Source organism: Tinamus guttatus, unplaced genomic scaffold, assembly GCF_059628265.1.
Source record: "Tinamus guttatus ecotype Peru unplaced genomic scaffold, ASM5962826v1 Tinamus_guttatus_pri_ptg000010l, whole genome shotgun sequence".
Lineage (NCBI taxonomy): Eukaryota > Metazoa > Chordata > Aves > Tinamiformes > Tinamidae > Tinamus > Tinamus guttatus.
The window spans coordinates 75,458-100,664 of record NW_028288544.1 but is presented as its reverse complement, the minus strand read 5'-3'; the positions used below and the strand labels follow the sequence as shown (position 1 = coordinate 100,664).

Sequence of the window (25,207 nt, the reverse complement as noted above, 5' to 3'; positions counted from 1 at the left end):
AGGCTCCCAACTACCCTTCCTTTGGGAAGTTTACTGAGAAATCTTTTAAGTGTCCAGACACTGAGCTCCCTGGCAGTGTTCTTATTCTTTGACAGATGTGAACTTAACACTAAGACCTGGAAGAGTTCTCCAACACTAACACAACTGGTAGGTTGATGTATTCCTCCAAGTTTTAACTCTGTTCTCTTCAAAACGTGACAGCTACTTTGTTGGTGGATGTGGTGCAGTGACTGCAGGGAAGAGGCAGAGGGGAAGGTCGGTTTCTCTGAGGAACCTGGAGGCAACCGAGGATGTCCTGGCAGGTGCAACTATAAGTGAGCTGGACTCCAAAGTTTAGTGGAATGAAAGCAACAGAATTTTCTGCTGCAAGATTTGCAGGGATCATGAACTGCCTGGATGCCTCCTTCCTTTATTCTGAGTATCCTGAGAAAGCTGTGCAAAACTGGAATTTCATAGCTCCAGCCTGCAGTTTTCTTACTGCGAGAGACCAGCATACACATGCTCGAGAGGAGAGGAGAGTGGGGAATGCATTTTGATTGGCAGTGCTAGGGAAGCACACAAGTGTGATTTAGGTGAAATTGCCTGTGGGGGATTATCAAAACACATAACGCTTAAAAGAGAGCTTTGCCATTGTCTGCAAGTGGGCACAGGAGGAAATGAGGGGAAGCGCGTTCTCCTCGCTGTGGTGAGAGGAGAGATCCAAACACACGGTGGAGCTAGATGATGGCGTTCCACGAGCTTGGCTTCCAGAGCCTCTTACATAGCCCAAGCATTGCTGCAAAGCATGAGCTCTGTTCGCAAATTTCAGGCTTACATGTTAGTTAACTGCGTACCCGGTTCTAGCCCGAGTTCCACATTTTGTCTGGGGTATGGACAGTGTTGCCTGAACTTGTTTAAAATACAGCATTGAACTTGTGCCTGTTGTCAGTGATCGTAAACGTAGCAAAGTTAGAGGAGGGGGAGCCAGGAATCCTGACTCTTCCTCTAGACTTTTCCTTCTGTGAATTTTGCGCATCTCAGCCCTAGAGAAACAGAAAAATCTTCCCCAGAGCAATAGCACATGTAGATGTTTGCATGAATATGGACAGGGAAGTGCTGGGAAGCCAAGGCAGGGAGAAGACGGGATCTCTCTTGTGGTTTTAAGCCAGGAAAGGGGAAGCTCCCCTGAAGGCCACTTCCCCCTGCAAGATTTTGGGCTCTGCTCGCACTGCTTTGTGCAGGACGCACAAACTCAGGCACCTCCTGTCGAAAAGGCAGCAGGGGCCGAAGCCCAGCCCTGCTGCGGAGGCAGGGTAAAACTTTGCAGTGGGTGAGGGATCCCTGGAAAGGATCCCTCTAAAATGAGAACAATCAGTTATGAAGTCACTGTAGCCCCAGGAAATGACTGTAACCCCACTGGGGTAATGGACACTTAAAGACGGAAGCTGCTTAACCTCCAGCCTTCCACCTTACGAGGCCTCTCAGGTGCACTCGGTAAGGCTGTTAATTATTCGGGTCAGCCTCAGCAGACAGAGGTGTCCTCCAGCACGGGCTGCAGTGATGCACTCCGGTACTCTCTCCATTATGTCAATAACAAATTCCCTAAAATTGACAGATTGGAGGCCATTAACCAAGCTTTAATTTAGGACTATGGGAGCAATTGTAGTCTACCAGGAGAGCAAAATCCATTAACAGCTCCTGGACTAAGCGTGTCTACGTGTGTGTGTGTGTGTGTATATATATACATATATATATACGTATGAACACACATAAGGACACGCGTATATAAGTATACATGCAAGTGTAACGCACCTGGGGATATGCCTGCTTTGCCTTTCCCCAGAGGACCCCTTTGGAGGCCGGCTGGCCCCCCTTCTCCCACGGTTTGGATACTGTAAGTCCCCCCGCTGCGGCAGCGGTGGCAGTGGCAGCAGTACCTGTCCCTGAGCAGAGAACCAGGGAAGAGGCTGCGGGGAGCGAGCGCAGGTGCCGGCTCCCTCCCGAGCTGCCCGCGCGCGCCTGGGCCTGCAGTTTAATGCGCCTGGTGCGTCCCGTCCCGCGGGCCCTGCAATCAGCACTGCCTACAATTGCTTTGGCAAACGGGCGCAACCGGCAGCTGCCTCGCTGAATGGGCTTTGCACCCAGGCTAACCTCCTCAATGCGCAGTTTCCAGGGCTGGAAAACCTCTGTCTCCCTCGCAGGAATTTCTATAGCAATCACTGCCATCCTATCTGAGCACTGAAAATGGTAGCCCATTCAGATTGTAATTTTGCTGGACAGTAATTGTTTCTCTCTCTGCTGCCTTCCCAAATTTTACTTTTTTTGAGAGCACCGCAACTGCAGACTGGTCTTCTGCCTGTGCTTTCAACAAACCTGATTTTCTTTCCCCCCAACTAACTTTGCCCGTTGTTTGCAGGGTGCTTGAACCTTGACTTTACCAGGGAAACACGGATCGGCACTTTACACATCATAAGGGTGAACATGAGGAAGACCTGATGCAAACGATGTTCTCAACAAGCCTGCAAGAAAAAAACTCAACCAACCCGCATGTCATTTTGTTGACCTGAAAATTACCCATTGTTGTAAGTAGAATAAACCAGTTATGCAAGTATTTTTGGCTCAACTAATTGCAAAAGAACAGAAGATACAAAGAAAGCTTTTACTTCATGGCAGCTTGCTTTTCCTGGGTCAGTTAACGCTAGCTTAAACAAGCACTTGATCTTTTGCAACGTGCTTCATCTTTCAGTGGCTGTGATCTCTATTAATCTAAAATTATATTAAGTCACGGAACTGAAGTTTTTGCTTTTTGCGATAGCAGGATGTGGTAGAATTATATTACAGCTTTTGAAGGAATTGATCAAGCATTCTTAAGCTCTTCTAACAATCTTCCTATACTTTTGAGGCTATTGTTGCCTGCTGGAAAAATTAGCTTAGAGCTGAGTAAGGGGAATTGTGGACAAGTGCTTGTAATTTGGCTTTGGACTGGCAGTGTTTGATTGCACTCAAAGAATTTGAAATCTTTGCACTGGCAGCAGTACTTGAATCTGGGACTATAGGATTCTCATTGGAAAAGAGTGGATTTTTATAACGATTTAAATGAACAATTTCAGCTAGAGACTGGATTAACGGAGCCAACTAAACCCTTCACCCTGACAAAGAACTGGCGGGAGGACTATAGAAACTCATCCAAAATTTTACCAACATGAATGCAGAGTACTAGGTCAGTGAGAAGCATTTCTGTGTTTTAATGGCGCTCTTGGAATTCAATTCAATTTAAAACAAAAGTTGTTTTACAAATATGCCGAGAATGCGGCAGGCTGGAGAGGGAGCGAGCGGCCTGCGCCCCCCACCTGCTCTGTCCCCACTCCGCTCTCGCGCAGAAGCCGCCCGCCCCTTGTGGCGCCCGGAGAGGAAGACCCAGGCGCTGCCCTCTGCCACAGGGGGGACATTTCTCCCCTTCTGCTAGCGTGCAGAGGCCCCCATGTTCACAAAGTAATGCACGCTGGGAGGGGAAAGTTCTAAGGATTTTGGCATCTCACAGGATGCTGCGCAGCTCCAGCAGGACCGTGAGCGTCCCTGGGGCACCTGAAGCAGCAACATTAACAGGCAGGATATGAAATACGTGGCCTGCGACCCGGCACTGTGGCAAAGCTCTCTGCAAATCCCACTATGGTCCCAGCCCAGACCTGACACAGCCCAACGGATCCAGCCTGGATCCAGGTCCCCATCGCACCCCTGTGCAGCAGCCCTCACAGTGCAGAACCCGCGCGCAGGGACGCCGCGAGGCAGGCGAGCAAACCTGCAAACCTGCTCCCGCCGCAGCGCCGAGGCCGCGGAGCTGCGAGGCGCAGACGGGGCGTTGCGGGCCCTGCAGCGCTGCCGGCCGACCGGAGACCGGCGCTCCGCACAGCTCCTCTCTGAGGGGATGAGGGAGGGAGAGAAACGACATTCGACTGACCGGCACAGGCAGAGCTGCCTGAGTCTATTCTTGAAGCAGTGCAAAAAAGGAAAGAAAGGCAACCTTTTTTTTTCCCCCCTGCAACAAAAAGTCCCGTCAGACCCTGGAGGCAACCTCACTGCTTCAGGATGCTACAGGGGAGGGGAAAAACCCAAAACAAGGACAGAAGTTTAGAGAGGATCCAACGCTTACGTAACTTTCAGAGAGGGGGCAGTCTCATGCTTCCTAAACCGCTCTGAATCCCGAATGAGGTTTCCTGGGAGCTCTTCTCCAACACAGGGCACTGCTGCTGCCGCAGGACTCTGCTCGTGGCCCTGGCCTGGGAGCTGGGCCTGGCGCAGGGCTCCAGCCTGCAGCGCTGCAGCCACCCCGGGCAAACCTGGGCACCGCCGGCCCCAGGGAGGCCAGGGTCAAAATTTCACTGCGTGCTTTGCAAGGAAGTCCTGTTTATTCAGAAAATACCATGAATAACAAGTAAAATGTTTATAAAATCCGGATTTATTAGGTTTTCCTTTTACAGCATACTTTTCCAACAGCAGGATTTAACAATGCCCATTTTGTTATATATTAACTCCAAATTATTTATTTTTAAAAAAATTCTCAGTATACAATAAAATGAAAATCCTAACAAAATTATGAAGCTACCGTAGCTCGCAAGTACAAGAAGTGGTAATGAATCATAAGGGAAATTTTACATTCTAGGTAGATGGAAAAACTACATGAATTGGTTTGTCTTTTTTTTTTTTAATAATCACAACCCATTTTTTTTCTTTAAAATAGATGCATTATGCAAAGAAAAACATCACTACAAAGAGGCATGTGGTGTTTTGTTGATGGCATTTATTCTGTAACCCAAACAAGAAAACTAAACCACTTTGAGTGGCTGAATTATTTTTCCGCTATTTACATACTTTACTGAAGTATTTTCATCCCAGAGCCTCAGAGAGCATCTTAGAATATCAATGAGCTGAGCCTGGCCATGCTCCAGTGTTAGTAAATAAGAAGTTAACGTCATTGCCGTTTTCTCAACGGGGAAACTGAGGCACGTGGCTAACTCAGATCCAGGCAATTCCAAAACGAGAATTCCTGGATCTCGATCTGCTTGGACCCATCTCGATGGGGAGACTGTTCTTCTCCATGTTGTGGTCTGGAGGCATTTGCTTGAAAACTGGCCATTTTTTTTCCATGCTTAAATTGAATTAAAATGGGTGACACCCATCTAGCTTCACTATGATCACATTTACTCAAAAAAGGCTTTAGTGGTTTCTCTTTTTAGATTAAATATGACAACAGCAAAACATGCATCTTCAGCCCCCCAAAGCCCTTTGGAGGCCTCCTCATCATAACCCAAATACTGGGATTGTTCCCTCTACTTCTGAGAAGGTAAATGCTGAGAAGCACTAGTTTGGAAAGCAAGATTTTGCTATTTATAAAACCAGATCTACTGCACAAAATCTGGAATGAAAATACAGCTTTCAAGTGCCTGTAAAGCAGCTACATGCCCCAAAGCTGTAATTTAATCTTTGGGGCATTGGGAACATTGACCAAGTGGGTATCTGAAGTAAGTTCTCAGCCTGGATGTGGCCATTAATGAAACACTTCACATGGTGCCTATCATCAAAGGGTTTCCTTACTGTGACAGCAAAATATCATCAACAGCATTATTTCTAAAAATGCTTAAAAGTAGCTCAGCAACAGCACTTGCTGAAAGACCAAGAGCAACACAAATACACACAGCAGATCTGAGATGACAGCAGTTTGCAAGTTAAAAACCTAAGCAGCGCCTCAGTGGGGTAACAGAAGCGCACAGCACCAATCCAGCAACTTTAAGGCCCTTAAAGATTGTGCAAAACTGATCTGGAGGCATTTCACCCCTCACATTTTGGCCACTACAACACCTTAACGTGGGAAGCAGCCTCCCGGGCTATTGCACCAAGCATCAAACCTCAGCTGGGGTTTTGGGAGACTCCTCAGCATAGGCCCAGCCTGATGAGCGGAGGCTGCCATGGATAATATACATGCATACAAAATTAAATTATATACATTAGTAGTTTTTAAATATACATACCCACACACATTTGCATGCATTAAAATCATTTCTCAATACTTCCTCTGTTGAGAAACCTAATTAAATTAACCTGATTAATAAACAAAATCTCAGAAAGTATACATCAGATTTCCTATGTAAATGCAATCTACTCTGAAATTTTCATAAATACATGTTAAAATTCTTTGTTGTAGTCACTCTTGTGGGAATACCACAGCAGTCTACACAACTGTAAGTACAGGCTTTGAGAAGTATTTGGAGAACTAGTGGAGCCAGTATAAGTAAGCAGAAGTGATCAGAACAGAAAACCAGGACTAGAGCACAGGGCTCACACAGGTAGAAGCAGGGGCACCTCCTGCTTCCCACCCCCTCCAACTGCCCCAAATCCCATTTAAAAGCTTTTTGTGACATGAACAGGAGTTACAATTCAAGTAATATAGTCAGTCTTAACATGACAGTTTTCTCAGCCAACCTGCTTAATATTTTTCCGTATTCAGGATAACTGCTTTCAAGTATGCTCTTGAGAAGACACCTTTTGAAGACTGTGCGCAAGCTAATATGGGCAGTCCCGTATTTTGTTTCATCCAGATTAAGACACAACTAAAGGCACTTCTAGCTGAAAATAGTTTTTCAGTTACAAACACCAAGATGGAGGATGTGATTCTGGAGATCAGCGAGGGCCCCGTGTTGGTCAGGACAGGCGCAGGGTAACAGCGTAGCAGGCCGAGCGCCTCGGCAGCGCCTCAGCCGCGCCGCGCGCCACCGCGAGGCGGCCGCGCTGCCCACAACGGCGCCAGCCGGGAGCACGAAGCCCTTCACGGCAGGGAGAAACCAGGGGACAGGCAGCACATCCATCCGGTGTGAATTTCATTTTGGTAGAAAATACAAAAGAAGTATCGGCTTGCACTAATGTTGCATTAGAGAACCACCAAACCACAGAATCATTGCAGTTGGAAATACCTTTAAAATCATCAAGTCCAACTGTAAACCCTTCAACGCTCTGCCTGCTAAACCTTGTCCCTAAGACACTATACCCTGTCATATCATAGTTTTCTTTTGTAACCCATGCTAAGTTGGATCCTCTGAGGTTCAAGTATCTTCAAACTTCGAGTTTCTCTCTTCCATCAAATTCTTAGTTTTCAATCAACCAGAGTGAGCAACAGTCTGGTTACAAGAAAGTGCAAGTCTAGCAGGAACTTTTGCTATGCCAGGAGGAATCTCACACACAAAACATTTAATCCATCTTTTGTGCAAATTGTCTTACCCTTGGTAGGAGTTGGGCACAAGCCACATTGCAGGAACAGTATAAATCTGCCATCAACCTGGCATAGCTGTCTGTACATATCTGTCTGTACAGTGAAGAAAAATTGTGATCCAGTTAAATTTCTGGTACGAATTTATGTTTTACAGAAAAGGAAAATAAAAAAAAAATTTGGTATGGCCACAAATTACTGGTACAAAAAAAAAAAAAACCTTACGTCTGAAGCATAAAAATCACATGATGAAAACTAATATAGTCCAGAAGATAAAGTGCAATAAATTATTTCATTTGTGCTAATAAGTATTCCAATTCTGTAGCTTTATTTCCTTACACACTTTTTTTTAGTGTTCTTTTATTCATTTTCTAATTATAAATATTTTATGCTTCTGTCCCCATCTTTCCAGTACTGCTCAGTCTGCATTTCCGTAAGCCGCGAGATGGTTCGCTGAAACGCAAAGATCTCCTCTTCCCCTGTAAACATGGAGAGTCCTCTGGCAGAATCCTACACAAATACACAAAAATGGTTCCACAACACTGTGAGAAACATAGTTGTACTCAAGTCCATCCTGTCCAAACTGCAACACTGAATGCTCTACAGCCTGAACAGCACAGGGCAGTAATAGGACATCAATGGAAAATACAGTTAACCTCCTATTTCAGCTAGTTAATCCTCTGAAGGAACATGACAAAGCAAGGAATTTGGTTTTAAACACCACGATGACACTGTACCTATCTATTTCCACTTTCCAGTTGACTCTAATTGTCTGGGCTTTTATCAAGACCATTTAAAAATCATTAAAAGTAACTACATTATAAAGGAAAGGAAAAACAGAGGAAGCAGCATGCAAAATAGTATTCTCTCTGAGGAACTGATAGCCCTGTATGCTCTAAAAAGAACTAGAATAGATTATTTTTATTTCTGTATTTCAAATATAAGAGCTAATCTTAAATCACTGTTTTCATAGGTGGTTGAACAGATATAACCATTAGCAATCAAAATGCCCCTAAAACTTACGCAAAATGATTCTACATATTGTGATATTTTCTTGGACCCCGAATGAATAACCTAACATACAATTATGAGAGTGACAAATACACTACAGAAAAAGCAGCAAATCACTAGCTAAACATTGACTCGACTTCTTTTCCTCAATTGCTGCTGTAATTAGGAGACCCAAACCAATTTTGCTACAAAAGGGAGCCGATGTTAATATCATGTACCTGGCTCAAGTCCAGATCATCCATCAACACTCTGTTGTCCTCCAGCTCCCCACTGTCACACTCTGCCAGGAACAGGCTCCGGAGAGGAGTCACTGCCGAACAAATGATCCGCACCTGAGAGACGAAAAACAAGCAACGATATCACCACCTGCCTTTTATACATAAGGGATAAAATGCATCTTTTATGAAAAGCAAACTTCAATTTATCACCTTGGTTCTGCTTTTTTTTCCCCCCCAGATATTTTTCCTTTCTCTTACTAACAACACTGTACCAGATTTACCTTATTTAGTCAGTTGCAATTTTAACCTTACAGAATCTTCTCCTCGGTTATAACTCAAATAACTTTTACTCAGAGAACAGCGTAACTATGCTACTAAGTATGCAGAATATCAGCTGTATCAGAATATTTGCAAAGAGATCAAATTTACCTTCTAAAATAACAGCTATAAGATATTACTCAACTTTTTCTTTTCCCTATTTTTAGGATCCCTCTGGGTAGGTAAGTGAACTGCAGTCCCCACTCGTTGGAGGACCATGGTCACTTGTTGAAAGCATCCAGGCAAAATGTTTCCACTGCTGACAGGTCTCAACAAATAAGCTATAAGATAAGGTATCTTATAGCTTATTTGTTGATAAAAGCAGATAGCTTTTCCACACAATTACTCCTTATGGGAGTTTCATATTTGTGGGTTTTTTTTTTTTAATGACAGAATGCAACTGCTTGCTTACGATTCTTAGTGACAGTATGCAGATTACAAAAGTAAGTATTTCTGATATACATCTAAACTAATGATAGGGTATTAGTATAACCTTTAAGAAATATCCATTTTTCATGCAGACAGCACAAAGAATCTGGCTGACCGGAGTAAGACAACTGCCACGAGCAGTTAGAGCTCATACCTCAACACTGGGCTCAATCGGGGCCTTTCTGACCATCTTGCCAGGACATCCTTGAAAAACCTCTATTGATATTTCCTGATTGCATGAATATTTAAGTGTGTGCATATATAATTGCACATGGAATGGAGTTTAATATCTTTCATTACTTTTTAAAAAAAATCTTAAATGTGAATTTGCCTTATTATTTTTTTGTTTTAATAGTGCTGATTTTGCTTCCGTGATTGAAACCTCTGTAAATCCCGTGAAGTGCTGCGTTTATCATTAGTATTCCATTAGCGGCTCTGCAACGTAACACAGAGCCTACGGGGACGGCTCCTTCCGAAAAGAGCAGCACACCTAAGGATGCTGTTAACTCTTCCACGGCCTGTCCAGGAGGGCACTTCCCGACCAACTGTCCGTACCAACTCAAACAATTTACTCTCAGTTCAGATTCAGTGTAGTTAGTAACACGCTCTTCCACTAGCAAAATAATGGCACAGCTTCTGTGGTTGAGTTCTTGACTTAGAAGTAGAACATTTCAATTCAAGAAAGGCAAATAATCTCATGTCTATACTTACGTTTAGGCTTAGTACTTACAGAAACTACCCCTGCAATGGGGCCTTTCATGAAGTTGCTTCTTTATAGTGGTAGTCCGTTCTGCTTATGTTTTCCAAATTATTAATAAGTTATTACTTTGAAGTAAGGTTTTCTAACAGTTAGGTTTTAGTGCTCCCAATATTTTTCCAAAACATCTATGAGATGCTTAGTTCTCACCTTATGCTCATAAAATGTGTCAATAAGCGTAATGAAGCGGCGAGCTTGGGTCCTTTTTGCCATGGTAAGAAGTGGTATGTTGCGAACAAAGACTGTGTCAAAGTGCTTGGATATTTCCAAATAGTCACTGGCCCCAAGAGGCTATAACAAACAAACAAAAGGTTACAAACGGAAATCCATAACAGACTAATATGTAAACTCTGCATCTTGAAATACTACAACAGTGTGAAAAGTCCTAGTTATATTCCTATTTTTGTTCCATCTAATGTTTCTGGAATACTCCACCTTGCCCTTGCTGGTACAGGTAAAACATGGGAGCTCATTCGTATTTGTTGGCTTTACCTGAACAATATTTGATTGTTAAAATTCTGCTTCCTCTGCATCCTGACATCCTATGTGATGAAGCTTAAACAGAATTACCTCTATGAACCATATCTGTGAATGGACTACAAATGCTTAAGCCATAATGTCAACCCAAAGCGTAAATAACTTGAGCAGCTATTAGCTCCTAGTATGGATGCTTTCCAGGAGGCAAGACCTTCAAACAAAAACAACTGCATGGGCCAACTACAGCCTCACATAGAACTGTATTTGGTTCAAATAAAAATAATTGTTTAACCAAACCATATGTTTCAAAAACTGAAAGTAATAGAAAACAAACAGAAAGACCAATTATATATGACTTCACCTACAACAGTGAAATAAAAAGCTTAAAAGTACATTTAGTTTCTATTCATATGGTTTATCTTCCCATCAAGGGAAGATGTGCACAATAGGAGCTCAAGCAAGTACACATTCAAATACATTTGTTTAAAAGGACTTTTCATTTCACAAAAGGTCTTTCCTGCACGATCTACCCCATTAGTATCCCAGGCAATATTTCATCTTGCACTATGAAGTTACTGTACTTGGAAGAAAGAGAGCTTCACACTGCTCTTTGCAAGTCCTGGAATCGGTCCCATTAGTTTTACCTGCACCCTTCACCAGCACTTTACTTGCTGTACAACATCTTGGATGCTTGAAGCACCTCGGGTGGAGATACTTCAGCGCGGGGTCAGCAGTGCTTTGTCTGAGAATGTTAGAACTCTCTTCTTGCCTCGCATACGCACTAGCCCAGCAGTGCAACAGGATTATAAAGCACTGCCATCCTGCTCACACCTTAAAACCCAGGAAACTAAGATATTTCATGCAACTGAGATAACCAAAGGATTTTGCTGAGGGCTGAATGTAGCTGCCTAACTACAGGAGAATCTTCCTTCAAGAAGTTGCGGGAGATTCTTAATGATTGTCAGCGATCAGATCAGGCTTTGGGTTTTAAGAGATGAGAATGAAGAACCCGTAGAAATGGTCTATGCAGAAGTAAAGGTGAGCCAAGTCTTGGCAGCGCTCCAGAAAGTCAGGAGGCCAGTGGAAGGAATTTAGAGCATCTAACTGCAAAGGCAGGTATGAAAACCTCAGACACTAAACCAGCTCTTCTATTTGCAGTCTTACGAATCATGCCGTTTTCCCATTCACAACCATGCAACTTCCCTGACCTCTATGGAAAAGAATGACTGTGAAAACTTGTAGGTATTTTTAGCAGTATTTAACAGCAATATATAATAGATCCTCTCCTTTAAGCTATATACTGTTGATTTTCTCTCCTCATTTCAGCCTGTTACAAGGGGCTTCACACTCAGCCCTCTACACACAGGAGTTCTCAAACCTTCTCGTTACTCTCTAAAGAATGCGGAAAGACATGAACATGGAGATCAAGACAGAATCACAGAATGGCTGAGGTTGGAAGAGACCTCTAGAGATCACCTAGTCCAACCCTCCTGCTCCAGCAGGGACACCTAGAGCACGTGGCACAGGGTGGCATCCAGGCGGGTTTGGAAGATCTCCAGAGAAGGAAACTCCACAACCTCTCTGGGCAGCCTCTTCCAAGACAAAAGTTTTTAATCTTACTTTGAGAAAGTAAGATTTGACTTGCTCTTCTCTTGAATAAGTCATTTTACTTCGCAAAAAATGACAATTACCAAATTTGCAGACTTTGGGAACAGTTTAAATTCTGTCTGTATTCCTCTGACTGTGGTATGGGCCCAATTTCCATGCTGCTCCCAATTGCTCAGGAGCTCTTCTAACTGCCCCTGAGTGGCCAAGGCACCCTAATCACAGGCAAGCACGACACAGGGGCACTTGGACCACTGCTCTTCAAGTCCAACGGCTTCCGGGCTAAACTACCTCAGCTTTAGAGATTTAGAGATTCTGGTGCATATCTGATGCATATCCAGAAGCTCCACTGAGGAGCAAAGACCAGCCGGCCCCCTCCTCCCCAGGGAAGCGCTGTCAAGGTGTCATCACCTCTCTGGGGTTCCATCCTAGGCCCTCTGCCCCCTCGCCTTGCATCAAGACACTCAGGAGCGGCTGCCTCCTGATTTGCAAAAAATACAAACTCACCAAGATGACAAGATTGGCAGCAAATGATCTGTATAACACTCTGGGGTTGAAATTTACTCTATGGATCTTACAAATAAAGCTACAAATGCTCCTCATGTTGGTGATATATTAAATCCTCTCACCAAAATTTTAACCCGATTAATTTAGTTCTATAAACATCATTCTAAAAAGAGCTTATATTGTTTGGTGCGTGTTTTTGGCATCATCTGCTTTTTTTTTTTTTTTTTTTTTTTTTACCATCAATTATTCATCGCAACTGAACTTGAGGACCGTAACACCCTTGTACTACAACTGTGACTTACTACTTAATACCATCTCTTTCATAAGCTGTGAAACTCTTCTGCAGTAGACATTAACAGGTAAAAATCTTTCTTATATATTATTATTCCTGTATTTAAACATGTGTAGATAAGGTAAAACTGTGGTCATGAACTCTGATGCCAGGAGCCAGTATTTTGCAGGCATCAGACTAATGCAAAATGCATTAGCACTAACCCTCCTGACAAAGTATTCAGTCCACTTCAGCTTGCCTGACTGAGTTCTCACCTTCATTTGTTTTTGTGTCTCTGTCTACTTAATGCATCTTCAGCCATCATCATCTCAGTTCAAGTAGCATGTTTATTATTTAGAGCTCTCTGTGGACTGTATTAAGAGTTAGCTGTCTTCTGTTTCTACGATACATTACATTTAATTAAAGTATAAAGCATCCTGCTTTGATTCATCAATGACAAAGTAGCTCCTCTTTTAGAGATTGAAGAATAAAAAGCACCTACATACGTTAGTAAAAGGCATTTCATCTTAAGAGAAAAATTATGTTTGTTGGTGTTGGAAGGTTTTCTAGGTCCAGTTCTAAATAAAACACTGAAAATTAGTAATTGACAGTAACCATGATTTAGTACAGATATTAAAATACTCCAAAAAATACTTTGTAAAAATACAACACAGTTCAAGACTGTATAACATTTACAACACGGACATTAAGTGATGACAAAATGATATAAAGCTTTCTTGCTTCCAGAGGAGCTGCTCTCTATGGCTAGAATGGCTAATGATTAAAATGCAGAGTTGGGGTAACGCTTCAAAATCATGACTCAGGAGAAATGGAAATCTGAAGCAGGATTCGTGATGTAATTGCACGTTAAACAAGAACATAAAGAGGGCACAGCTATCTTGAAGACATTTAAAGACACTGATGGCAGTGCCTATCTATTGGAAAGCCTTGTAATCTCACAGGCAGAGATGAGGATTTCATTTAAAGCATAATTAATAAGATGAGGATTTAAGGAAGAAGCTATTTCTTACCAACTGTTACTGAAGATGTCCTGTGGAGGGGGAAATGTTATGTCACCATATATTTTAAAAATCACATTAGAGTGCATACTGAGGAAAAACTAAAATACAATCGTTTTGGTGTGTTTGAACTAAGAGGCATGTGTTGGCCTGCAACTTTAAATTGCATTGTTTTAGCTTGCCTGAGTGCCACTTGACATGAGGGCTACAAAACTTGGTTGGTTAAAATATTTGCCAATCCATTTATTGTTCCTTCTTTTAAAATATTCTTTAAAGTATGTTTCAGCTACTCTCAGAGGCAAGACGCCAGAAATAAAGATGCTGGTGACACCTCCAGTGGTAATCACACAGGTGAAAGCTACAGTGGAAGAGGACAAAAGCTGAAAATTCAAACAACCTGTCCACGTCAGACAATGGTTAGGCCCTATTGTAGGTCCTCTGTGTAAGCTGTTTTCCAGCTTTATTGACACCTACGCAGGTCAAAGGCACAGCAGGACTCTGATACCTATAAACATCGGCATGGAAGAGATGTGGGACAGGCCCAGCCGCTGCTAGCTCAGCTCACCTCACCTCAGAGCATGGCTCTGATACTGAATCCTGATATTGCTTGGTCTTGCAGCAAAGATGTTTTGGCAGAACTTTGTTCTTCTGACAAGTAAGGTCCTTATAGCTCCCAGCCCTTTTGTATTCATAAACAATTTTATATTTCTATATATCAGAGCTATCTAAAACTGAAGAAACACTTTTTTTTTTTTTTTTTTTTTTTGCTGTATTTAGAGCAGAAGGGTATGAATGAGGTTCTCCCACTTCTTGGCTTTTTTCTGTGGGCTCTGGCCTGGACTCTCCCAGCAATCCTTTTCTGCTCCTCCTCTGCTTGAGTATTCATCCGCACACAGATGAACACTGCAGTATTCACTGATATTTGCTGACTGACTTTTATTCCGATTGAGTTGAAACACAGAGCACACTGGTCTCACTGCAGCTACTACTCCTATACTCATTCATCAAGCACAACCTCTCCTGCCCCACAAGAACGTACCTGCCCAAAGACTAACACTGTCTCTGCTAGGCTAACAACAAGTGAGCTTCCCACAGACCTATGGGTTGGCTACATTTCAATCGATAGCCTGGTGGGATGACAAAAGGCATTTTTATGCCCAAAAGCCCTCATTGCCACGTTTCCAATTCCAACTCCAGAGTATGGCACTTATCAAAGGTCTCAAATGCTAATGCTTAAAAAAAAGGATGATTTCTGTTGCTTTATATGGTACATAAACCCTCAAGATATTTCTATCAGGCATGGTCAGGTGTAATAAAAAAAATAATTAAAGTTCTAACAGGTGTGATCAGGCTAAGAAACTCAAACCCAGAAGTTCATGTGAAGTTCCCCTTAAATGAGCTGATGATCACAATTCAAATGATTATCTTGTAATTTTTAGATAACCTAGATTATATGGAAATTATCATCCTGTTTATATGTCTAGTTAAGTATTGGCATTTGCTATTAGACTTCAGAGCCCCGGGACACCAAAAGCTTTTAAAAATTCTACATTCAGGCAAGCAAATGCAAAGAACAAAACCCTGGCAGTCTATATCCCAAAACTACAACCAGCATTAAAAATCATGTCCACAAATCCATAAAGGATGTCCTGGTCTATAAGGCATGGGCTCTAAAACTGAAGAATTCCACTGAAGACAATACTAAAAGTTAATATTAATTAAGTCCTGATAAACACAGAAGAAAGATGATTTGTCTAACAATATAACTATATTACAATATTTCCATCCAAAAGGAGACAAATATACTTCATAAAGTGTACTTGGGAATTAGATACGCTAACATTTGATTGGTAAAGCAACTGATTCAATTCCTCACCTAGCTGCATTGTCTCCAAAGTGATCAGTAACAGTTATTTAGGGGTGAATAAAAGAACATGTCTACGGTAATGCTTCTCTGATTTATTTTCCCAGGCCCCAGTGACCCGATGCTCATGGCCTTACAAGCATTTCTGCATTAAACCTTCTGCATTTCACATTACTGTTTGTTCTTTAACTTATCCATCCACAAGATCAGTCTTGTAGATATGTCTTCCTATCCTGTTAAGGGACTGTGTTCACTGGGACTTAGTGCTTGGATGAAAGGATATATTTAAATTGCCCAAGTATCTAATGAAAATACAATGGGATCCACGAAGCGCAGTTATTTGGCCTCTTGTAAAGGAAATACTCGAGTATTTTTTAGGGATGTTAAGCAAAGAAGTCCTGTTATCAGCAGAGGGCAGCATTTGCTACGCGTAAGTGAGAGGCTGCCTTTAAAGGCAGTAATACCGTGCGCTGGGCTGCATTTACCCCCTTGGGTCCCAGGAGAAGGATCTTGCAATATGCAGTACGCTGTCAGCTCAGTTATATACATGGGATCAAAGCCCAAGCCAACACTGCCACAAGTATCAGGTTTTAAACAGGTTGGCTAAAAAAAACACTGGAAAAAAAGGGAAGGGCATCATGAGTGTGAACTTACTGGATTAACACTGAGGAACAAACCTGTATTCTCATGAGGCAGTGTGACTTGCACTTGCTCTGGTTTATGACCTTGAGATTTAAATAGCAAGGAGCTTTTTATTTATTTAAAATATATTCATATAAACTTTGGATATGTTTATTACTGCTAGAAAAATAATTAGAAAGTTTTTATTAGAAATATAGTTGAGCTCAAGTTAACAGATCCCATACATCCAAAAATCTTCGAGACTTTGTCAGGAACAAATATAAATTGTATTCCAGTATCAAAAAGCAGTTCTGTAGACTCTTCAATAATAGCTGTCTTTTATTCACACACTAAATGGCACATGGCACTTCTAAAAATTAGCTAATTATGTTTTGCAACAATTTAGCTACATTAGTAAACGTAAAGAAGGAGAACTGCAATATCGCATTTAAAAAATCCAGATGACTTGTCTCACATTACTGTGACAAGCTGCTCCTACAGTGTGACGAGAGCATCCATCCCTTCACACACGCACTCTGGCATAAATTCAAATTAAGTTCTTCCTTCTGCAACCATGAAGGGTTATGGGAAGCCAAAGTAATAAATTCACCAAGTCTTAACTACAGCATTTTTCATTCATGCCAAGCTGATTATCAAGAACTTCATGAGCATTCATATATGGCAGGCTCAGGAAACTTGAGGTATTATCTTCCAAGATATCATCACAGCAATTCAGTGTAATCAGAAATAACTTCCAAAAACAACAGATTCCCTTCATTGCACTCACTTAATTATCCTAATCACTCTAAACCATATAATATTTTCAGAATTATGAATTAAATAGAAGAAAGAAGCTTAGAAAAAAGAAGTTTAACTAAAATTAACTGCATTATGTATTGTATGATATCAAATTGTATTACATTTTCTCTTAGAAGATAGTGACAACACAAGAAAATCTTCACACACGGAGTCTTGCTTCGTGAGTTTACTATACAGGACATGGGCAAAGAAAATCTAGACAGAATTAGCATCTACCTTCCACTATGAAACCAGTTTTCATCTTCAAAGCTTCCTATATTAGCTACACTGAAGGCTTCCATTCTGAACGGATGCTTCAAACCGAGCGTATGAATATGAATGTACATCCGTGTGTGTCAGCACGTGTTTATTAGCAGAAGTTTCAGTGAGTTACTGTGAGGCTCATATAGACCTTAGTGCTCAAGTTAAACTTGGCTTTACTAGTGGCTCAAAGAGGACTTGTAGGTCCATGCCGTGGACCAAGAATGTCAAAATGGGGAAAAAAAAGGTTGCACTGATGTCAGAGATGCATCTCACCTTTTTGTGAAACTCTGCTTGAATCCAGGGAAGTTTTAAGTGCCAGCAAACTGTGGTGAGTGCTCCCTACTCAGATCTGCAGTAGTTAAACCTCCACCTGCCAAAAGCATGAGTGGGCTGAAGGCAGGAGGCTACAGGCCACGTCACCCCCTTGGAGGGAGGGGGCTTGTTGCCTGGAGGGCTGCAGAGACACTGGCCACCCCTGCGCAGGGACCCCGACTCGACCACCTGCGGATTGAGGTTAAGAACAGGAGCAACCATGAAATCCTCCAGTTTCCTGAGTTTTACAGACAGCCAAGCTGAAAAAAAACTACATTTAGCCAAAACTAAAGGCAAAATAATATCCACTTTTGAACTGAAACATAATACAAGGAAGTTTTGGCATTTTCTTTACTGTTTCAAATATAATTATATATATATGTGTATATATGTTCTTTTTTGTCTGAATTTCTGTAGCATCTGGTGTTCATGATGTCCTTTGGAATTGGATTTAGGAATCCATTAATGCCTATACTTTTTTCCTATGAAGACAGATGTTTGTTAGGAATCACCTTTCCAACTTCTTTTTGATAAACTCAACAAACTGAGCTCTGAAGTCTTTGAGGGCACAAACTCTCCAGCTCCAGCAATTTTTGTGGCTTTCCCTTGTCTCTTCAGATTTTTTTAATACCTTTTCTGAAACTTTGACAACAAAACCACCAACTCCACCAAGAAGTTCCCTATGCACGCGGCATCCCCATTTTCATTTCCTCCTCGCTCCTGCCATACACATGGCAGTCTTTGGATTTACAACAAATTTGAAATAGTATTTATATTTGAAACTGTTGGAAAGCAATAAAAAAGGGTTGTATTAGGCTTGGTATGAAGACATGTGGAAGTTCATTAGAAATGTCATACTCAACAAGAATCCTTTGCTAGTATTTCTTTTTGTACGTTATTTAGCTAACTTCTCAGTCCATTTAGTCCAGTGTTGACATTGTATAATGCCATTGTTTTTTTAATAACAATGGAAAGTATAGAAGTCCACCTTTTTGACAAAATCAAGTAAGCTGGAATTCTTTTTTTTTTTTTTTTTTAGTATCTATTGTTTGAATCCTGTGACAGCCTGTAGTTATCCAGGTCATCCTCCTTGTGCAGCTTTTGTTTGCTTGTTTTTTTTACTATTGATATATTGCTAACACTCTCTAGCACTCTGGACTTTCTCTTGTATTCCAACATTTCTAAAATACAAAGAGATGGTCAGAGATCTCAGACTACTTCTCCAGGATTCTGGTGACTTGAAACCTATTTGCAGGGTATTTTTTTAACATGCTCTAGTTATTCACAGACTGAAAATTATTTTACTATCCTTTAGTGAAACAAGTATTTCATTCTGCTTCATTTTGAACAAAACATTTTAAGAAAAACCTTTTTGTTTTTCCACAAAGTTATTTCAAGATTAGTCACCTCTATTTAGGAATAAGCCAGATAATATTTAGATAATTAAAACTGTATCAAAACTCCTAGTTTACTTTAAACACCTTATAGATTATATATTTATCCCTTACCTTTAGCGTCTCTAATTTTTCTTCATTTCTTAATTAGTTGCCATTCATTCTGTACTATTTCACACTGCCTTGACAGTGAGGCAGGGTATCCTTTTAGCATCTGTTTCCTCGTAAAGTCCTTCTGATTCATATTTTTTTGTTTACGCTTTTCATTCTAGTTAGTTTTGGTCATATTGTCCTTAGAGGTTTCAATAATGTCAATTACATCATTTTTCCTCACTAGTGATAATTTTGCATTGATCTTGCTTGTCGCCAGGTCTTACAACTGACAAACACAATCGCAAAGCCCATTTTCAATCCTCCTGTCATACATGTTTCAGATGCTCTTAACACACCAACTTAACCGCATGCATCTACCCAGGGTGCCTTCCTGGAGGCTCCAGGCTCCAGCTAGAAAGACTCACATTCCCCATCAGCCTCGGTTCACACAACCTGTTTTTCCACAGGGCTTCATTCCAACGCTTCATGCAAATGTGCAGATTCCCACAAGCCAGCAACTGCCCTCCAGTATTTTCCTTCCTCGAGGCTCTCATTACATGTTCCTCAAGCCTCACATTCTGCCTGCCCTCCTCCCACTGTTTCTAAGATAGTTGCACTCATGATGCCTATCAATTTTCTATCATCCAAACCATAATCACTAACAAATACCTTACAGCTGTATCTCCTGCAGCTTTCTGCTTTTATCCATCCACAAACAGCAAGATTTATTATCCAGATTGCATCAGTAAATTTAAATAATTCGATATTTCTAGATGTGAAGCCTTCTGATTTGGGGTCTTGCCTAGTTCTTAGTTTGGTTTCATTTGGTTTTGGCTACAAATCATACATGCCCTCTTCAGGATCCTACTAATTTTCTTCTTTCTACTGTGGCATCATTGAGAATGAGTTATGATCTTGTCAAAAAAAAAAATCTCTTTTATAAAATTTTCCAACAAAACACTGGAAGATTTTAGGCAGAAAGAGCACAGTTTGGGGGTTTGACAACTGAATCCATCCTGGATTTTTTTTTTTAATTATTATTATTTTTTTTGCCTTTAACGAAGAGTTTAAAGGACAAAGGGAGGGGAATGGAGCAAAATGGAAGAAATAGCGGTTGACCCCAAATTTCTCAGAGAATGTTATCCAATTTTGCAACTTTCCAGATTCCTAATTTTGAGGGGCTTGATTCACTGAAGGGCTAAACTTTTAAAAGCAGTTCAAGTCAATTGCAATTTCTTATTATATATACAATGCTAAACAGCTTTACAAAAATGAGGTTAGAGGCACCTCAAGCCAGCCACCCAAATCGAACAAATAATTTTGAAGTTCATGATTAACTTCTCTACCTATAAAGTGAGGACAGTCCTATCATCTTACCAATACCTTAAGGTTGCCTTAAACCAGTGATTCCAAGAGAAAAATCAGGGCATACCAAGCAATTATATATAAGAAAATGTTTGAAGGCAAAAAGGAAGGCAGGCATATGTACATTCACAACAACTGAGGAGGTTGTTACAGCAAATCCTTTGTCAACTATGTTATTTTAATTCTAAGTGTGTGATTATCCTATTAAAGACTATTTTAATTGATCTGCAGAAGGTATCCGAATTAAGATAGCATAACTTCTGAATTTCTGGGCAACCTACATTACAAGACTCTTCATATGTTTATTCCCCGCTCAGTGTTGCTTCATAAGGACCCTTGTTTGTTTTCATGGTAAGCCAAGCAGCTTAAGTCCTGTACACAAAAATGTTCTGGATCCCACAGTTCCCACCAGATCAGCACCTTTCAGAGCACGTCTTATCAGCAGCAATTTAGCACCCCGTACAAGTTTAAGAGGTTTATATTAGGGTAAGGAACAAGCGTGCACTCACAGCATTGTCACACTACCTTTTCCTAATACTTTATATCTGTATAACACAGTTAAGAAAAAGTCTCAAAAAATTCTAGTGAATAGTACGTTGTTCTATGTGTGGTACATTTCCATTCTCAAAAAAGTCGAATTGGATTTGTGTGAAACTGGAGACCAACAAAACTCAAACCTACAATCTGAAACATAGCCAGTGGGTTTCCTATTCAAACAATTAGAACCTGTGTAGCTGTAAGCAGGTGAAAACATGATCTCATAATTAAAGAAGTGTTTAAAATCCTGAATAAAAGATGCTATAAGCCCATGTTAGAGTTGTGATGGTTTAACAGTATCTTCAGGTGTCAGCAGAAGCTGCTGCAGTAGAGCTCAGCCTTTAATCAAACCACCTTGAGGTCACACACAAACACAGCGTTTCAAGGATCATATCCCCGATACAATCACAACATAAATGGAGTAGAGAATTTGGTGCTATTTAGCAATGTTTGGGGATATTTTTGGAAAGGCTTGGGACTGAGCAGCATGTGCACAGCTAGCCATGACTAAGGCATGCAATGGCAGCAGCATCACATTACTCCAGAGGTCAAGATCACAACTCCTTTGCTTGAGCACCAACTTCAATCCCAATTTTAAAAACAGTATTTGAATACCATTTACAAATTGATATGCCGTGACTACTCATACTCCAACAGTAATGTTACACTGGACACAACTATTTGAATTTTTAAAGGTGATCCATGACATAATTAAAGTGAATTTCCTGTACCATTAAAAGCAAACAACTTCTTTTGGGAAGGTTGTTCTTTTTACTTTTTCCAAGTTTAAAAAGCCCTTTTGACTTAGTATGATTAGTGCAACAGCAAGGGGGTTTTATGTTTTTTTTTTTTTTATTTACCTGTGAAAAGTCTGAGCGTTAACTGATCTAGATTTGCCTGGGTACTCACTCTGTCGCACAGCTCTTCAAATGTGAAGTCTGCGATGGTTCCACACGCTTTATTCAGCCTCAGCTCTCTGCCTTGCACTTTTAGAATCCTTGGTCTAGTTACTATGGGAACACGAACAAAGACTCAATCTTCTCTGGATAATTACTATAAAATTCATCTCTTACAGATAGGAAATGCATAGCTTGATGAATAATAGCACATGATTCAACACATAAATTAGACAAAATGCTGATACAATGACTGCCACTTGAGTGTGGCATCAACCCATATACAGCAATGGAACTTATTAATTGGTCAGTGGAGATTGGGCATTGTGTTCTAAATGTATTCTCTTTCAAGAGAAATTAACTTACGTACAATCATTTTGTTTCTGAGCCAGCTCATCAAACAACTTATCCATGACAGCCTCCACATCAGCTTCACTTGTGCTACAGTGAAAAGAATAATAGAATATGAAATTAATAACACTTGAAGCCAACATCAAACAGCTGCCTGAGCCTGCTTAGCTTTTTGCCCATAGAAAAAAAAAAAAAAAAAAAGGAAAAAAAGAGAGAACAGGATGTTATGCTCTAAATACAAACATTGGATTTAGAATACACTTAAAAGTAGAGAATATTAACTCTCAGGTAGATGATTCTGCCTTATTTGCATACATTGAAAGACTTCAGTGTTTTGAGCTGTTTCCAGTAATGAGGCAATACAGGCAGAGCAAATCCATTAACACTATGTGTACACAAAGAGAGAAAAGGCTTCTGGCTCTATCTTGCATGCAAAATAAGAGCAAATAGACAAGGCAAGGCAGTCAAGCATCTAAAGAAGTATCCTTTCAAATTTCTGAGCAAGGACTTCGTGAAATTAAATATTGGAGCAGCTTTCTCAAAAAAAAAAAATCAAGTCAAACAACTCCACTGAACAAACAATTTGCAAAACTAAACTACTAAGTTCAAAATACCAGAATGATCTCTGCATTACAAATTTAATCATTTTTTTTCTTTTTCTTTTTTTTTTCCCCAAATGTGACCGGGAAAATATCAATCACAGCCAGTGAGGCCCCACAGAAAACATCTGTGCTCAGATGTGTGCCTAAGCAAAGTTTACATTCACCATCCACCAGAAACCATAAGGATTACAAACCATTGATCGCAGAATATTTTTGATCACCACAGAGTTTTTATGGCCAACATTTGTGCACATCATTCTTTAAGAAAGAGGATAAATAATAGGTCTAACTGAGTTTGAAAACAGAGTAGTAAGTTAAAGCTACAGTATTCCACTTTTATATAAAACTTTGCTAAAGTTTAACACAAACTAGGTTATACAAAATTCAACTGACTTAGGCCACGGACGCACTCCATTGCATAGTTCACACCTTATTTAGAGGAGGTCTAGATGATCAGCATGTTAGACAGTAATGTTCCTCTTCATTAGGCCCTAGACACCTTAAAAACACTACCAACAGAACTGTATTTAAGCTGCTTCTGAGCCCAAGATTAGCTACAGCAAAGTTGGAATGCAGAACATACAGAATTTGGAAAGGGGAGAAAAACAAGCAAAAGAGCAAAAAAATCCCACAAGTGTTCTGCAAATGACATTTCAAAACCTTAAAAAGCTTTTTCTGAATAGAAAATTACAATGACTTAAGTTTACATAAATTAAAATTTTAATTTCCTAAAATTTTCCTCTGTTAACATTGATATTTCAGCAGTGCTTTCCTGTGACAAAATGACGAATGAATAGAAATAGACAAAACCAGAAACAAGTCCTAAAGGGGGAAAGAGTGTGTCTGTATCAGTGTATGCATTGTATGAAAAAGTTTGATGTAAAGGCTACAAGAAGAAACACTCAAATATGTTGCCCAGAAAATCTGTTTTGAAAACAGACACCTGGGACTGCGATCAATGAAGTTGCTTTGATCAGGAATCTTGTAATTATGTTACACTGATTGCTTTCAGGTGAGTATAAAATAGCTTTAACCAACCTCCAGTTGCATATTTTAAATGAAGAAAAGACTACACAGATTATGAAGCAACAAGAGGATTAAAAAAAAAAGAAGGAAAGAAAAAGGATACTATATCCGTTAAGAGCAGTATGTAGATATGCAGGCCAAGAACATTTTCTTTTTGGGAAAAGACTGAAATAAATTTTAAAAATCTGTAGGAAAATATTTTGTAGTGCATTATTTAAAAAAGAGAGAGAGGAAAAAAAAAACACAGAGCATAAAGTTGGATACTACAGGATTGAAAATCCCAAAGTACAAGTCTGATCAGAACAAATGCAATTCTGCCAAAGACAGATAGATAGAAAGAATGGAAGATGAAACAAGTATCTTATTTCCATAGGCAGCTAAATGATTTTTCCCCTTTTTTTCCACTACTGCCCATTGCATTGTATGAAGAGCTCTAGAAATAGCCAGGATCCTCCCAACGACAGAACAGGGAGCAGCCTTGGGACCCATGTCTGCCGTCCATGTGGCCCGAACTCCTGCAGCAGAACCCCAGGCCCCTGCCGGGCTGCTGCTCCCCAGCCTATTCCCACCCTGCCTCCCTCTGGGAGCCAAGGAAGGAGGTGCCGGATTGAGCCCAGTGCCTGCTGGCACCACACACGGGGCCCTCCGCTTCCTCGGAGGATGGGCCGCGAGCGGGAGTTGGGGTTGTCTGTGGGGCAGGAGGCCACAGAGCACGAGGGGCCCCGCGGGCAGAGCCCCTGCTGATGCCTGAGCAGGGCCAGAGGCAACGGGGACGTAACAGGGGCTGCTGCAAACAGCATCGCTATGAGACCAGCAGGAAAGTTTATCAAAGAAACTAGGACCAGGCAACAGTAAGAAACAAGAGTTAGCTCTCAGTTAGCTCAAAGCATCCTGAGTTTATAGTGTCACACCTTGTTTGTGGATACACACCTCCATACGTTTGACATACATTTTTCTATACATACAAGGTTCTCAATACCTTCTAGAATGACAAGAATTGAGCTGGTGCCTAAGCATGTGCAAATAACAGTGGAATATGTGAGAACTTAACAGTTGTAGTAAAGGATCACATTTCAAAACAGGCATACTGTAAACGGAGAAGAAACCCAGCATTTAATTTCCACTATTTTATAAAATACATATTTCAGAAACAATTCACTGTTTTGATTTTACTAAGCAGTACTTCCTTCTTCCATACAAACAACTGCAACCAATAGGATAATGGCATATTTCAC

The 25,207-nt window shown here is 40.8% G+C and overlaps 1 protein-coding gene across 1 annotated transcript in view; it reads right to left on the bottom strand.

The window, feature by feature from the left end:
- Window positions 1-7,453: 7,453 nt before the first annotated feature.
- The window catches only part of AFG1L (AFG1 like ATPase), a 59,556-nt gene continuing 41,802 nt past the window's right edge, over window positions 7,454-25,207 (bottom strand). The window contains exons 9-13 of the mRNA XM_088522230.1: window positions 22,364-22,434; window positions 22,007-22,107; window positions 10,121-10,261; window positions 8,467-8,580; window positions 7,454-7,747 (exon numbers count right to left, since the gene is read on the bottom strand). Coding sequence (XP_088378356.1) covers window positions 7,613-7,747; window positions 8,467-8,580; window positions 10,121-10,261; window positions 22,007-22,107; window positions 22,364-22,434 — 562 coding nt within the window. The 3' untranslated portion in view covers window positions 7,454-7,612. The remainder of the gene's footprint in view (window positions 7,748-8,466; window positions 8,581-10,120; window positions 10,262-22,006; window positions 22,108-22,363; window positions 22,435-25,207) is intronic.